Here is a 13855-nt window from a genome sequence, read left to right as displayed (position 1 = left end):
TCCAATCCAAGAACATAGTATATCTCCCCATCTGTTTGTATCATCTTTCATTTCTTTCATCAATTTCTTATAGTTTTCTGCATACAGGTCTTTTGTCTCCTTAGGTAGGTTTATTCCTAGGTATTTTATTCTTTTTGTTGCAGTGGTAAATGGGAGTGTTTCCTTAATTTCTCTTTCAGATTTTTCATCATTAGTGTATAGGAATGCAAGAGATTTCTGTGGCTTAATTTTGTATCCTGCAACTCTACCAAATTCATTGATTAGCTCTAGTAGTTTTCTGGTAGCACCTTTAGGATTCTCTATGTATAGTATCATGTCACCTGCAAACAGTGACAGTTTTACCTCTTCTTTCTGATTTGGATTCCTTTTATTTCTTTTTCTTCTCTGATTGCTGTGGCTAAAACTTCCAAAACTATGTTGAATAATAGTGGTGAGATTGAGCAAACTTGTCTTGTTCCTGATCTTAGAGGAAATAGTTTCAGTTTTTCAGATTGTGTCTTTCTTTTTTTTTTTTTAACATCTTTATTGGAGTATAATTGCTTTACAATGGTGTGTAGGTTTCTGCTTTATAACAGAGTGAATCAGTTATACATGTACCTATGTTCCCATATCTCTTCCCTCTTGCACCTCCCTCCCTCCCACCCTCCCTATCCCACCCCTCTAGGTGGTCACAAAGCACCCAGCTGATCTCCCTGTGCTATGCAGCTGCTTCCCACTAGCTATCTGTTTTATGTTTGGTAGTGTATATATGTCCATGCCACTCTCTCACTTCATCCCAGCTTACCCTTCTCCCTCCCCATATCCTCAAGTCCATTCTCTAGTAGGTCTGTGTCTTTATTCCTGTCTTGCCCCTAGGTTCTTCATGCAGATTGGGTCTTTTTTAAATGAAAATATTACTGTGGCATAAACTAGACAGTTCAAGGTTTCAAAGCAGCTGGAGTTGAGTGTGAACCATCTTCCTGCTGTAGTCTTTCAGATCCTAACCGAGTTTCCCATGGGCCCCTGCAATCCCGAGCTTCCCTCTGAGGTGAACTAGGCCCCGAGGCTGTTGAAAGGACCTTCGTTCACTGCAGCCTGTTGCTTTCACCTGCTCACCTGAGACCAGAATCTATTCAGAGGCCAGCCGGCCGGGTGCGTGCAGTCTGTGGGTGTATACGGTCCCCTGCCAGTGAGATTAGCAGAGAGATGCCCGGCTCATGACTCATTCCCGGGGTGTGCTCTGATTACAAGGAGTGAAAGAGTTTGCAGTTTGGGGAACAAGATAGCCTCAGAGAGAGAGCCCAATCGCACAATCTTACCCACTTTGAAGCAAAATTTAGGGACTTATGTGCACTTTCCTGGGGAGAAAAAAATACGTGGAATCCATCAGATACTCAAACAATGACGCCCAAAAGATGAAGAATCGTTGCTTTAAAGCGGGATTTCTCAGCCTCGGCACTGCTGGCATTCAGTATTTTGCAGCATCCCTAAATGCAACCAAAAATGTCCCCAGACATTGTCAATATCCCCGGGGAGCCAATATTGAGAGCCTGCTTTAAAGGCTGGATGGGGGTGGAGGGGTGGACGTGGAGGGCAAAAGGGAAGTGAGAGCGAGAGAAATGGGGGGGCAGTTAAATAAAGCCTCCTGAGCATCTGGGAACCCCTCCTCAACTCTCTGCTGGCCCGGCTGTGACTAGGCAGCTCATGGAGGTCACCAGCAGTGCAGAGGTGTGTGACCTGCATTTGCTCCCCCAGGGGCCAGCGGGTGTGTGTGACTGAGCCGCTCCTGGGCAGCATGGGCCACGAGCCCACACGGATGGGGCCCCTGTGTGCCGTGCGAGCCTTTCTCCCGAGTCAGGAGGTTTATTGTTGTGAAGACATCCCGTGATGACCAGTGGAAGACCGGCCTGGCTGAGGGCACAGTGGGGGGCGGTTCTTAGGGACACAGAACAGTGAGTGTCCTGGGGCTGCTGGAACCAATGACCACAAACTTGGGGGGGGGGGGCTTGAAACAACACAAGTTGATTCCCTCCCAGTTCTGGAGGCCAGAAGTCCAAAGTCAAGGTGTCAGCAGGGCCGTGCTCCCTCCCAAGGCTCTAGGGGAGCATTCCTCTCGCCTCGTCCAGCTTCTGGGGGCTCCGCGTGTTCCTGGGCTTGTGGCCGCGTCCCTGCAACCTGTGCCTCGTCTTCACGTGGCCTCCTCCTCTGTACGTCTCTCCTCTTCTCATAAGGACACCAGTCATTCTGCTTAAGGCCCATCCTAATCCAGTATAACCTTATCTTAACTTGATGACATCTGCAAAGACCCCATTTCCCAATAAGGTCCCCTTCACAGATACGGGGAGTTAGGATGTGGACGTCTCTTTCGGGGGGTACCATTCACCGTGCTACAGAGCTGAGACTCTGCACAGGGGTGTTATCCCAGGAGTGGGGTGGCTCATGCAGGACCCCTAGAGGTACAGCAGTGGGTGGGGGAGGCATGGCTCGTGGTTGGAGGGCAGAGCAGGGCAGGTGGTCTGGGGGGGACAAAGCCTTGGCCTGGCTGCCTCAGTGCAGGGCCCGGGACGTGCACAGGAACCCCGTGGGGTCCTGCCAAGATGCAGGCTCTGACTCAGCAGGTCTGCATGCTTTCACACTGTGCTTCTAACCTGCTCCCAGGGCATATGAGGCGGCCGACCCTGGACCATACTTGGAGGTGTGAGGACCGTGCAAGCCTGTTCCCCATGAGCCATCAGAAACATCCCAGGGAAGGGGCCCCCAACATCCACGCAAGCCCCTGATCCACTATTCAGTGCCCCAGAGGTAGCCCCAGACAGAGACCCCCGTACTGGGTACACTGGGCCAAGAACCGTGGAGAGGGAAGTGATGGGTCTGGAAGAAACCCGCTCATAACCCTCATTATAGGATGGATAGAGATTGAGCCTGGCCAACAGGCTCTAACCATAGGTTCGCCACTGCTCCCACCCTCCCCCGGGGAACCGCAGGCTCAGAGGAACCCAGTGTGAACACTGCTTCCCTGCAAGAGAGGGACCCTGGGTGTCAAGTTAGGGTCTGGCGCCTGATCCAGAGGATGGCCCCCAAAGTCGGTTTCACACATGAGTGTCCAAGAGGGGTGTCCTGTCAAAGGCCCCCTGGGACAACACACGTGATAGGAAATAGGGAGGAAAAGGTCGTGGAGACAGGCGGCCCAGGCCTTCCTTCTCAAGGAGACCCTCCTCCCACCCTACCCCCCAACGGCAGTGGGGTCAGCGTCCAGGGTTTCCAGTAAACGGACAAGAGCAGCTTGTGGCCAACACGTTTCCTTGCAACTGAAATCCATCAGCATTTTTCAAGTCCAGCCTCAAAGCTGGGACATTATTTATGTCCATTGGCCATTGCCAAGAAGGCCACACACTAAAATGCCGGCTGTGTGCTGGGGGTGACCGAGGCCCGCACTGCCCTGAAGTTGAACTTGACCCCGGCTTTGGCAGAATTGTTAAGGCCGCGGACACGCAAACCCTGTAAAATCAGTTTGCTTTCATGCTGCTCTTTGGGGCTCCTCTCCTCGCCCTGGGGCTGGTGGGCTGTTGTTTCTCCGTGTTCCTACCCGAAGCTGGTGTGGGCCGTCGTGACATCTGTTTCCCATCTTTGTGGATGTTGCTTTTGAAAAGCAAGTGAGGAACTGACTGCAGGAGATTGGGTGCTGCTTCCACACCAAACTTTGGGATGCACCGCCAGGTGGTGAGTATATCTGAGCTCCCAGTGAGGCTCAGACCCCGCCTGGCCCCTGTGAGGGCCACGTGTGCAGGTCCAGACCCTGCTCAGCCACTTCCTGGCCTAGCAGCCTCAGGCAATGGCTTCCCCCCTCTGGACCTCAGTTTTCCCATCTGTAGAATGGAGGTGATGGCACTTCCTTCCTCCCGGAGGGGTGGTCATGGGACAGGCAGGGGGACGTGTTTCTTGCACTTTCCAGCTGAGGTTTTGCAGGCATGAGTGGTTTCTGAGGCATCTCTGGGGCTTGGATAAGCATGGTGATGAGCACAGAGGAGCGGTCCCTCCTCGCAGGCTGGGCGTTGGGGTGGGGGTCCTTGACTTTGAGGAACCTGAGGTCTAACCCTGACATCCGCATGTATAAGGACAAAGGTGCAACAGACATTCTCAGGGACTTGTCAGTTTGGGAGCAAACCCCATCCCACCTGGTGTGGGCGCCCTAACCTGCCATGTGACACAGGGATCAGATCCCTTTACAGAGGGAAGGAACTGAGGCTCTGAGAGGCGGGGCAAGGAGACCAAGGACACCGGGCCCAACAGGGGCAGGGCCAGCACTTGAACCTTGGTCCTGGCTCCCAGTGTCACGCTCTTTGCCCTGAACCACGTGGTCTTCAGCCCCCCACTCCCATCCCCAGGCTTAGTGCCTCTGCCATGAGCCTCTCCTACAGTGGGATGTTAGGGGCCATTGTCTAGTCCTGAAGCTCTCATTTCTCCACAATTCCACCATTACGCATTCATTTCTTTGGCCCTAAAGATTTGATGTCTCTTGAGTCTTAAGTGCTGAGGCTTTTACACACCCCACCTGACTTCCTTTGGGCCTGTCTTGATTTTGTGGAAGCATACTTGCTATAAAGTAAATTCTGAACACTTTTTAAAAGTCATGTCGTTAAAGTTCTCCAAGGGCAGGTCTGCCCAGGTCCCAAGTAGTCGGGCTAAAATCTGTGCCACTCTGGCTGCAGTTCCGACATCCTCCTGTGTCTCTAGGTCCGTGGTGTGCCGGAGTCAGCTTTTTCTGGCTCATCAGGAATTCTGCCAACCAGGTGTTAACACTTTAGTAGCTTGAAATAGGCCACGGCGGGAGTATTTACACTGTGGAAATTGGCAAATGCTGCAGCTACAGATCAGGGTTGGTTTTTTCTTCCTGAGAGCAGCGGAGTTGTGGGGGGTTGCATACCTTACTGGCATCTCCTTACTGGCAACTCCCTGCTATACGCCCATGTGTCTCCCTTTCCTTGGAGAAGTCAAGTACCTTCAAACGTGTCTGTTGAATTTTCACTTCTCATTATGACACTTTTTATTTCTGCAAGTTCTGTTTGGTTCTTTTCCAAGTTGGCTGTGTCATTTTTTAATAGTTTCCTGTCCTTTGCAGAACCTTTCTGTCTTGAGGTTTATTTCTTTAAACAAGGTGAGCATAGTTGATTTATTATCCATCTAATCCTCTCAGAATCCCAAGGCTGAGGGGGTCACTTCTGCTGGTTCTCCTCCAGCTGTCTTCGATCCTGGTGGGCCTGGCACGCTTGCCCACTGACCACCACCCTTATGTAGCCCATGATGGTGGTGGGGGGAGTTCCCCAAGCCCAGGAGGAAGATGCCCTTGTCCAGAAAGGCTTGCATTCGTCACAACTGAAGGCTTTATAGACAGAACCACCTTGAGTCAAGGTCACAGGCTGAGGTGCCCAGACCCACTGGGGCCGTGGCCTTTGGGACCAGGACTTCTCGGGGTGGTCCTCATCCCCTCCCTCTCCTGCTCAGCACCAGGACTGCCTTCCTTGTAATTCCCAGGGTTGGAGGAGGGAGCCCTTTCTGGGTCACCTGAAAGTGTCATCTCATGGGGGTCCGGCTCCATGGGGGGGGGTCCGGCTCCATGGGGGAGGGTCTTCTGTTAGACTCCCCATTTGGGTGGGCCTGGGGCAGAAACCTCCGTCCCCGCTCCAGCCCAAGTGTCTGCATCGGTAGAAACCCCTTGGATGGCATGGTCTTGTTTGCTCCTCTGGGTCTGCTCAGGTCTTCAGCAACTTTAAGACGTGACATTTATTTTATTTATTTATTTTGTCCAGCATTTGGTGGCAGGCCATTGCGGGACCCTGACGCCTGGCCCTCCCCACGCCCACGCCATGGTGCGCGGCCCCGGCAGTTCTGTGGCCTCCAACCTCCCCACACCATAGGGACCAGAGTCAGGACAGAACCCACGGCTCCGGGGCATCTGGCTCAGGGACCCGGCATCTCACAATTTCTTCCTGCAGGGGGGCTGCTGTCAGGCTGGGCACCAAGGTTTAAAACATCCCGTATGTGTTCTTGTCCAACCGGTCCCACGATCCCTTTCCCCAATCCTGCCAGATATTTCCCTGGGAGGGACCCCACTGCTCACGTAAACAACGGAGCGTGTTTTCCCAGGGAGGCCAGCCCGGGCACTGGTCCTTGACCACCATCGAGAGAACTCGCCACGGACTCGGAGGAATTTATTTTGGGTCTTTGCATGTGGCTGAGCAGTGCACACAGAAATAAAATTGGGCTGTAACGGGAAAGAGGGGGTCTGCCTCATGGGGCCGTCCATGGTCACTTCTCGGTCATTTCATGGTGCCCCCGGGGCTTCCTGGAGCTGGGGAGGTGGCTTCAAGCTTCTTAGCCAAAGGAGTCCACGCAGGCGTGGTCTCACCAGCCTCAGTGTCACAGAGAGAAGCCATAGCCCCAGCCACGGGGCTGGATGGAAGTGTTAGGAGTGTCAGGGACTCCCCCAGCTGTGAAGCAAGTCTTGTACTGCAAAGATTTGCAGATGAGCAAAAGGGGGTTCAGAGAGGTTGAGTCACTTGCTGGAGACAACACAGCAGCCCGCCAGGACTCGGACCCAGGCCGCCCAATCCATGGCGTCCCCCAGTGCCCACCCGACCTGCCCCTTGAGGGCAGCAAGAAGGTCTGAGTTCCCCTTGCCCGAGCCCCCGGGCTGCCTCCTCTGATTCACGCTAGTCCACGCGTCCGTTCCCAAGCCCGCGCACTGAGTCCCCAGCCCTGGGCCATGGTGTCAGGCTCCAGGCTCCCTGCAGGTGTGCCTCACGCCAGCCAGCACACCTTGAGCCTTGCGCATCTGGTCCCTGTGCCCGAGCACCCTGGTCCTGGAAGCAGCCTCAGGACCCAGCTCCTGGACCTGCTTCTTCAAAGCTTCCAGCCACTTTGTTAAGCTCCCTGCACTTAAGTATCGTGGGCCAAGTGGCAGCTCCAAAAGCTGTCCTCCTGGAACCTGCAAATGTGACCTTATTTGGAAGAGGGGTCTTGGCAGATGTAAGTAAGTTACTGATCTCTGCACCAGATCTTCCTGGGCTCGTGTGGACACTAAATCCAATGACAGGTGTCTTTGGAAGAGGAAAGAGAGGGAAACTTGAAACACAGAGCCACATGGGGGAGAAGGCTTGTGCAGATGGGCACAGAGGGTGGGGTGATATGGCCACAAGCCCAGGAAGGCCTGGGGTCCCCGGCGGCTGGGTAAGGTGAGAGGGCTCCTCCCCTGGAGCCTCTGGAGAGAGCGCGGCCCTGCCCACACCTTGATCACAGACTTCTGGCTCCAGAACTGGAAGGGAATGAATTTGTGTTGTTAAAGCTGCCCAGCCTGTGGCTATTGGCTGCAGCCTGCCCTGGACACTCACGGTGAACTTGCAGAGAGTGAATCTCTGGGCTCCAAGGTGAGGACAGTGGCAGGATCACCCTCACGGGCCTGTCGTGGGGTTAAATGAGTTACTATGCACAAATGCCCGAAGCAGAGACTGGCATGTAGTGAGCGCCCAGTGGGTCCCAACCTCCTCCCCGCCCCGACCCCTGTCATCATCATTGTTAGGGGACTTCATCCGCTCGTTCAGTGGACACGTGGAGCATCTGCACTGCCCCGACATGGGCAGCAGGGCCAGTGAGCTGGGAGGCTCCAGACAGGACTTGTCTGCCTGCTGGGGCCACATAGACAAGGCCTGTGCGGTGACACTGAGGCCCCGGGGAGAGGCTCGCTCTTCTGGTTGTGGGGGGCATGGGGGCCTCTGCATCAGAGATGGAGAGATGAGCCGGAGCTCTCCCAGCAGGTGTGGCCCTTCTCTCGAGGTGAGGCAGGAGCCCCACGTGGAGCTCGGCATCTGGGAGGGTCCCCTTGCCCAGGCAGGGTGCAGGCAGAGCCGTCTGTGGCTCTCCACGTGGATGACCAGGAGCCCCACATCTCACTGGGGACCGAGGCTGGCGCTGGACAAGTGTGTTTGGACCATGGAGGATTTTTGCTTAAAAATTAGTCCCAAGTGACTTTGACTCCGTTGCTTTTTGCCAAAAACCTGCAGTGGTCCCATGAGCTGTGTATACTCTGAGGCTGGTGACGGGACCTGGGGCTCAGAGCCCAGCGCAGACCCGAGTCAGCCCCATACTGAGTCCCGAGTGCCGGCCACACCCCCACCCTGCCGTGGCCTGGCTCCCTTCTGCCAGGACCCCGGAATTGTGGAAAGGTGAAGTGGGACCTCAACCTGGGGGCCCAGCGTGGGCTCGAAGCCCCCGGGGGTCCCCTTGAGACGGCTGGTGGACTGAGGACCCCACTGCCATAGGGCGGCTCTGTCTGAGGGGAATGTTGTGTTTCTTTGCTTTTTGTTGCAATGGGGCACCCCAGTTATCTCGGGGTGACTGGGAAGTCTGCTGGTGTTACCTGCGTCTTAGATGGGGAAACGTGTTATCGCCGCATTGATGCTATCCACTCAATAAAGGGAATCTCTTAAACACGAAAGGTAAGGGGAACAGAGAAAACCAGAAAAATAGAGAGCTGTTGGGATGTGTGTGGTCTCACCCACGATTAAGAGTATGTATGGCCTGCACGTGAACCCGGGTTCCCACACCCGCCAGCTGCAAGATGCCAGGCCCTGACTTTCCACCCCCAACTTTATTGAGGAGTAATTGACAAATATAATTGTGTATATTTAAAGTCTACACTGTGATGACTTGATGCACATAGACACCATGGAATGGTTACCCAGATCAAGGTAATTAACTCGCCCATCACCTCACACAGTTAACTCTGTGTGTGTGTGTGTGTGTGTGTGCGCGCGCGTGTGCGTGCGCACGCGCTGAGAACACTTTGATCTCTTAACACCTTTCAAGTATACGATACCATATTAGTAACTAGAGTCACCCTGCTGTTCATTAGGTCCCCAAAACTTAATCTTATAACTGAAAGCTGGTACCCTCTGACCTATCTCCCCATCCCCAGCCCCCCACCCAGCCCCTGGCAAACACCATTCTACTCTACACCGTTTCTATGAAATCGGCATTTTTTAAATTCTACATATAAGTGATACCATGCAGTGCTTGTCTCTCTGACCCATTTCACGTAGCAGAATGTCCTCCAGTCTCATCCATGTTGTCACAAATGGCAGGGTTTCCTTCTTTTTTATGGGTGAATAATACTGCGCTGTATATGTCTACCACACTTTCTTGATCTATTCATCCGTCCAAGGACACTTAGGTTGTTTCTGTATCTTGGCTGTCGTGAGTCATGCGGAGTGAACATGGAGGTGCAGATCCTGATGTCATTTCCTTGGGATAACTACCCAGAGGTGGGATGGCTGGATCACACGGTGGCTCTAGTTTTAATTTTCTGAGGAACCTAGGCGGTGACTTAATCTCTCAAGCCTCAGTGTTCCCCTCCGTGAAGGGGGGCAGTGGTCCTGCCTTTCCCATAGAGCTCGTTGGAGTCAGTTCTCGAAGCTCTTAGCTTGTGCAGTTCCCGGTGGGGCAGCACTCAGGGGCCCTCAGCTGCCCAGTCCTGTCATTCAGACACGCTGGACCAGAAATGACTTGTCCAAGTTCACAGCAGCTTAGTGGGGGAGGGGGGCTGGACTTGAATGCAGGGTTGCCTCGAGTCCTCTCACATTAGGATAAAGGCAGTGCTGACCCAGGGAACCCGGAGGGTGGCCAGGTCCAGACAGAGGTGTGTCCTGACCCCTCAGAGATGCCCAGAGGGGACCATCTTCACCATCACCTCCTCATCTCTGCTTGGGCACCCCAGGGACACCGAGTACATCCACTCAGTCGAAGGGCCTGGGCTCTCAGTTGTGGAAGGTCTTCTGTGGCTCCGGCTGCTCTGGGGCCCCTCGGCTACCCCTCTGGGAACTTCCCAGGTGTTGTGGGATCTGGGACCTCCCTCCAGGCACCCTCCTGGCTGTTTATCATTCCCGTGGGACCCGGTGGGGGGAGCCCTCTCAGCCCCACAGCTTTCTTCTGTCATCTGGAAGGAGGGGATTCTAGCAGTGCCTCAAAGCATCGTCAGAGGAGCCACAAGGTGACAGGGAGAAGCAGCTGCCCAGTAAACTGTAGTTGCCCCCGAAGGTGAAAACGGTTTTCAGCCCCAAACATCTGCCCACGCTGACCAAGGACCTCTCCCCTCTTTCTAGACGAAAATTCACGGGGTTGGATTTGTAAAAATCCACGCCCCCTGGAACGTGCTGTGCAGAGAGGCTGAGTTTTTGAAACTGAAGATGCCGACGAAGAAGGTGAGTTTTGACGTTCCCACTCCACAGGGGCCGTTTCAGGGCTGCCCGGCAGGAAAACGTCATCAGGAGGGTCTGAGTTGTTACGAAAGCCCAAGGGAGCTTCAGCCACCCCCGGGAGGGCAGGAGGGCTCCCGTGTCCTGCGGGCGGAGAACATAACCCGCTCCCCCAGAGATGCCACAGGAGCCCGGGAACTTCTCATAGATACAAACACAGTGAAACTTCCCGCTCTGACCATTCGTACTTTCAGTATTTCAGCTCATTTATCAGACTCATTTTAATTCCATTTCCTCGCTTGCTGGGGTTTTTCTTCTTAATCTCTGACAACTTCAGGCTGGGAAACGGTCTGCCAGTGCGTCCAAGGAGCTTAGCAGGGCGTCGGGGTTTACTTTTGTCCTTGGGGAGGAAAGCAGAGGGGGACGAAGCTGTTCTCGGGAGCGAGTCAGCTCCCAGCTTCTCAAAGCCACCAGAATCCTTTGGATTACCTCTTTTTAAACAAAAGTGAAGTTGGGGGAAGTTCTCTGGCATGTACTAGAATTGCCCTTTTGGCTGGGATCTCCCGAAACTCTGAGCTTTCAGGCTCATCTAGAAACGCGGGCGTGGAGGGGGCGTGGAGGGGACATCGTGGCCCATCCCCGGCCCCTGTTCCCAGGCCGGGCCGTCTCTGTGGCGGGGGGCTCGCTCCCTGCCCGTCTCAGAATAGATTCCCAGAGTCATGGCTCAGCAGATGACATGCGTGCCCCTGCCCTGCCTCGCCCGCAGCTGTATCACATTAATGAGACCCGTGGCCTCCTGAAAAAGATCAACTCTGTGCTGCAGAAGATCACGGACCCCATCCAGCCCAAGGTGGCGGAGCACAGACCCCAGACCACAAAGAGGCTCTCCTATCCCTTCTCCCGGGAGAAGCAGCACCTGTAAGTGGGCCCCCCCACACCCGCTTGCCCCTTCCCGAGGGCCCCCCGCTGTGTGGTGATTCCACCCTGTGTTGGATGTGGTCCTCTGAGGCCAGAGGGAGTTCTCCAACCCCCAATGAAGTGGGGGACTTCAGCCCCTGAAGCATATTCGCATAAGAGCTTGTGGTTCTTGAGCACAGAAGAGGCCCTGGAAATAATTTCCAAGGTCATTATTAACTGAGGAATTCAGGGGACAGCAAGTCCTGTCCTGCTGGGTGACACTTGGGAAAACTAGCTTGAGCCCATGTGAGGGAAGGCCTGGGCCTGGGATTAAAGCCCCAAAGCAGCAGTCTGGGTACCCTCCCCCTGCCCTGCTCGGTCCCTCTTGGGATGTGTCCCGAGGAGTCGGGTCTGGTTAGCTGCACCCCCTGAAGGCTGCCGAGCTCTGGGAGCCCAGAACCGAATAGCAGCCCCAGCTGGAGTCCTGAGGCCCCAGAGAGTCGCAGCCAGTGCGGTTGCCTGGCGGGGCTGCACCTATTCTGGAACCTTCCCTCCTCCCCTGCTCCTGAGGGGCAATGGGGCGTAGCCACCTGGGTCAGCGGCAGCTGCAAGGCCTCCGTGGGGCCTCACTGGGCAGAGCTGGAGGGAGGGCAGGGGTGGGAATAGAAAGCTTGGAGTCTGGGAATCCTGTGGGGCTAGGATGACGAGCTCTAGGGGGTGGGAGGCTCCTGGACACCACTGGTCCCACGAGACATGAAGAGCCTCCGCTCAGAACTGGGGCTTCCGCCCTGGCCAGGGCATTAGTCACAGGGCCGGGGCCACATGCTTCACTTGCTGGTTCCCGATCCTCCTGGGGATAAGACATAAGAGAGAAGGAAGTGGCTCCGGCCCAACTCCTCCCACCAGCGCCAGGACCCGGGCCCCCGCGCATTAGAGGGAGACGCCCTCTTTCCATGACCCCAAGGGCCCTGGCCACCTCCCTTGGCACCCCCTGCCTTGCCAGGCTTGGCTCACCTCCAGGCTCTGGGCCACCCCCAACCCCGAGTTGCCCTCCCCGGCTGTACGCTGAGTGTGTTGGGAATCGAGTAATGTGTTCCAGAGACATCCCTCTGCCCTCAGGAAGCCTTAGGAAATCTCTGTGTGGCCCAAGACCTCAGGACGGAAACAATTTGGAAATTATAGGGAGACTGTCTTAAATAGTAAAGTGTCAGATGATGGGATCACCCCAGGAGTGCTGCAGCAGAGACTAAAATTTGCCCCCGAGGGTGTCATTGGAAGGAAAAGGGATCCTTGGCGAGGGAGGTCTGACCACAGTTGCCCTGGGGTCACTTCCCACCCACGGGGGTCTCCCAGCCTCCCCAAGGGGTGAGGGGATGAACAGCCTCTTCCAAATGCCCAGGGTCGGGTCACACCCGGCGTGCGTGCAGACAGAGCTTTGTCAATTTCACGGTCACCGCTCATGGGGGTAGTGTGGTCCCCCAAGGCCTCGGAAACCGGGAGCGCTGACTCCAGTGAGCTGCGTCTCTTTTTGTTCCCAAAATTTCAACAGATTTGACCTGTCTGACAAGGATTCCTTTTTCGACAGCAAAACCCGGAGCACGATAGTAAGTATCGCTCACTCATGGGAATCCATTGCTCCTCAGCAAGGTGGCCCCCGGGGAAACGGGATGATAATTTCATTTCAGCCAAGCTCCTCTGGGTGGAAGGGGCTCTAATTGTCTGTGACAGAAATAATTAGAATAATAAAACCAGCGGGCTGCGAGGGGCCCAGGGGATGGCCGGGGTGGAGTAGCAGGGACGAAGCAGAGGGACTCCAGACCCGCTGGGTTATTTCAAAATGTTCCCGCATCTCTGCAGCTCCCAGCACGCCTCTCCAGCCTCCGTGCCACTTGCCCTTAGTGGAATCTGTACGTCCCTGTCTCTCTGGAGGTTTGTGAGCAGGCAGGCCTGACAGGAGGGATGGGGTGGTGTAGGCAAAGGGACGAGGGTTTGGGTCGATTTCCAGAGCTTTGCCAGACGAGCAAACTGTGGCTTGAAATCTGACCAGGCCGCCCTGCCCTACTCCAGGTATTGGTTTAATGTTTATCCATCGGCCGCCAAGTTGTCCACCAGCCAAGCTGGGCTGTGCACGGCTCAGGACCCAACTTCTGTCTAAACAAGTATTAACCTCGTAGCCAAGCTGCTGCTTCTCTCTCTTCCTGGCCCAGAAAGCCCAGCCTGGCGAGGAGAGGGTCAGGGCTGGCAGGAGGCGGCCGCTTGACCTTGAGCAGATAACTGCCCCTCACAGCCACATCCTGAGACTGGCAGGCACCCAGGCACAGGACAGTGAGTGGTGTAGGCCGCCTTGGCGTGGGGGGCCCAGGCCACAGCCTGGACAGACAGAGCCCGGTCCCATCAACCCTGTGTCCCCTCCCAGCCTAGCGACTCGCAAACGGGACAAGGTGGCGTCCTGCTCAAAGGGCAGCCGTGCGCCCACACCAAGGGTAACCTGGATGCAACGCCGGGAACACAGCCACTGCTGTGCTTTTTATTACTGACCATGTTCTGATGAAATTAGCAATTACATCTCATAATTTATAATAAACAATGAGAAACTCGTTTATGCAAAAATGTCAGCAGCCGGTGTAGCTTGGGGCTGACATGTGGTCCAGGAGAGGTAAGTTCTCCCTCTTGGACACAGACCGCTCAGGAGAACCAGATGCAGTTGAACCTGAACGGTTTCACTTTTTCTC

At 55.1% G+C, this 13855-nt stretch overlaps 1 protein-coding gene across 1 annotated transcript in view; it reads left to right on the top strand.

Annotated features, from left to right (window-relative positions):
- Window positions 1–13855, top strand: part of ANO1 (anoctamin 1) — a 165137-nt gene that overhangs the window by 86876 nt on the left and 64406 nt on the right. The window contains exons 4-6 of the mRNA XM_082627806.1: window positions 10134–10232; window positions 10993–11144; window positions 12673–12727. Of these exons, the coding sequence (XP_082483932.1) occupies window positions 10134–10232; window positions 10993–11144; window positions 12673–12727 (306 nt within the window). The remainder of the gene's footprint in view (window positions 1–10133; window positions 10233–10992; window positions 11145–12672; window positions 12728–13855) is intronic.

The sequence above is a fragment of the Mesoplodon mirus genome (genome assembly GCF_964341445.2).
Source record: "Mesoplodon mirus genome assembly, chromosome: 7".
NCBI lineage: Eukaryota > Metazoa > Chordata > Mammalia > Artiodactyla > Ziphiidae > Mesoplodon > Mesoplodon mirus.
The sequence above is the reverse complement of the archived record's forward strand: the minus strand, read 5'-3'. Positions and strand labels throughout refer to the sequence as shown.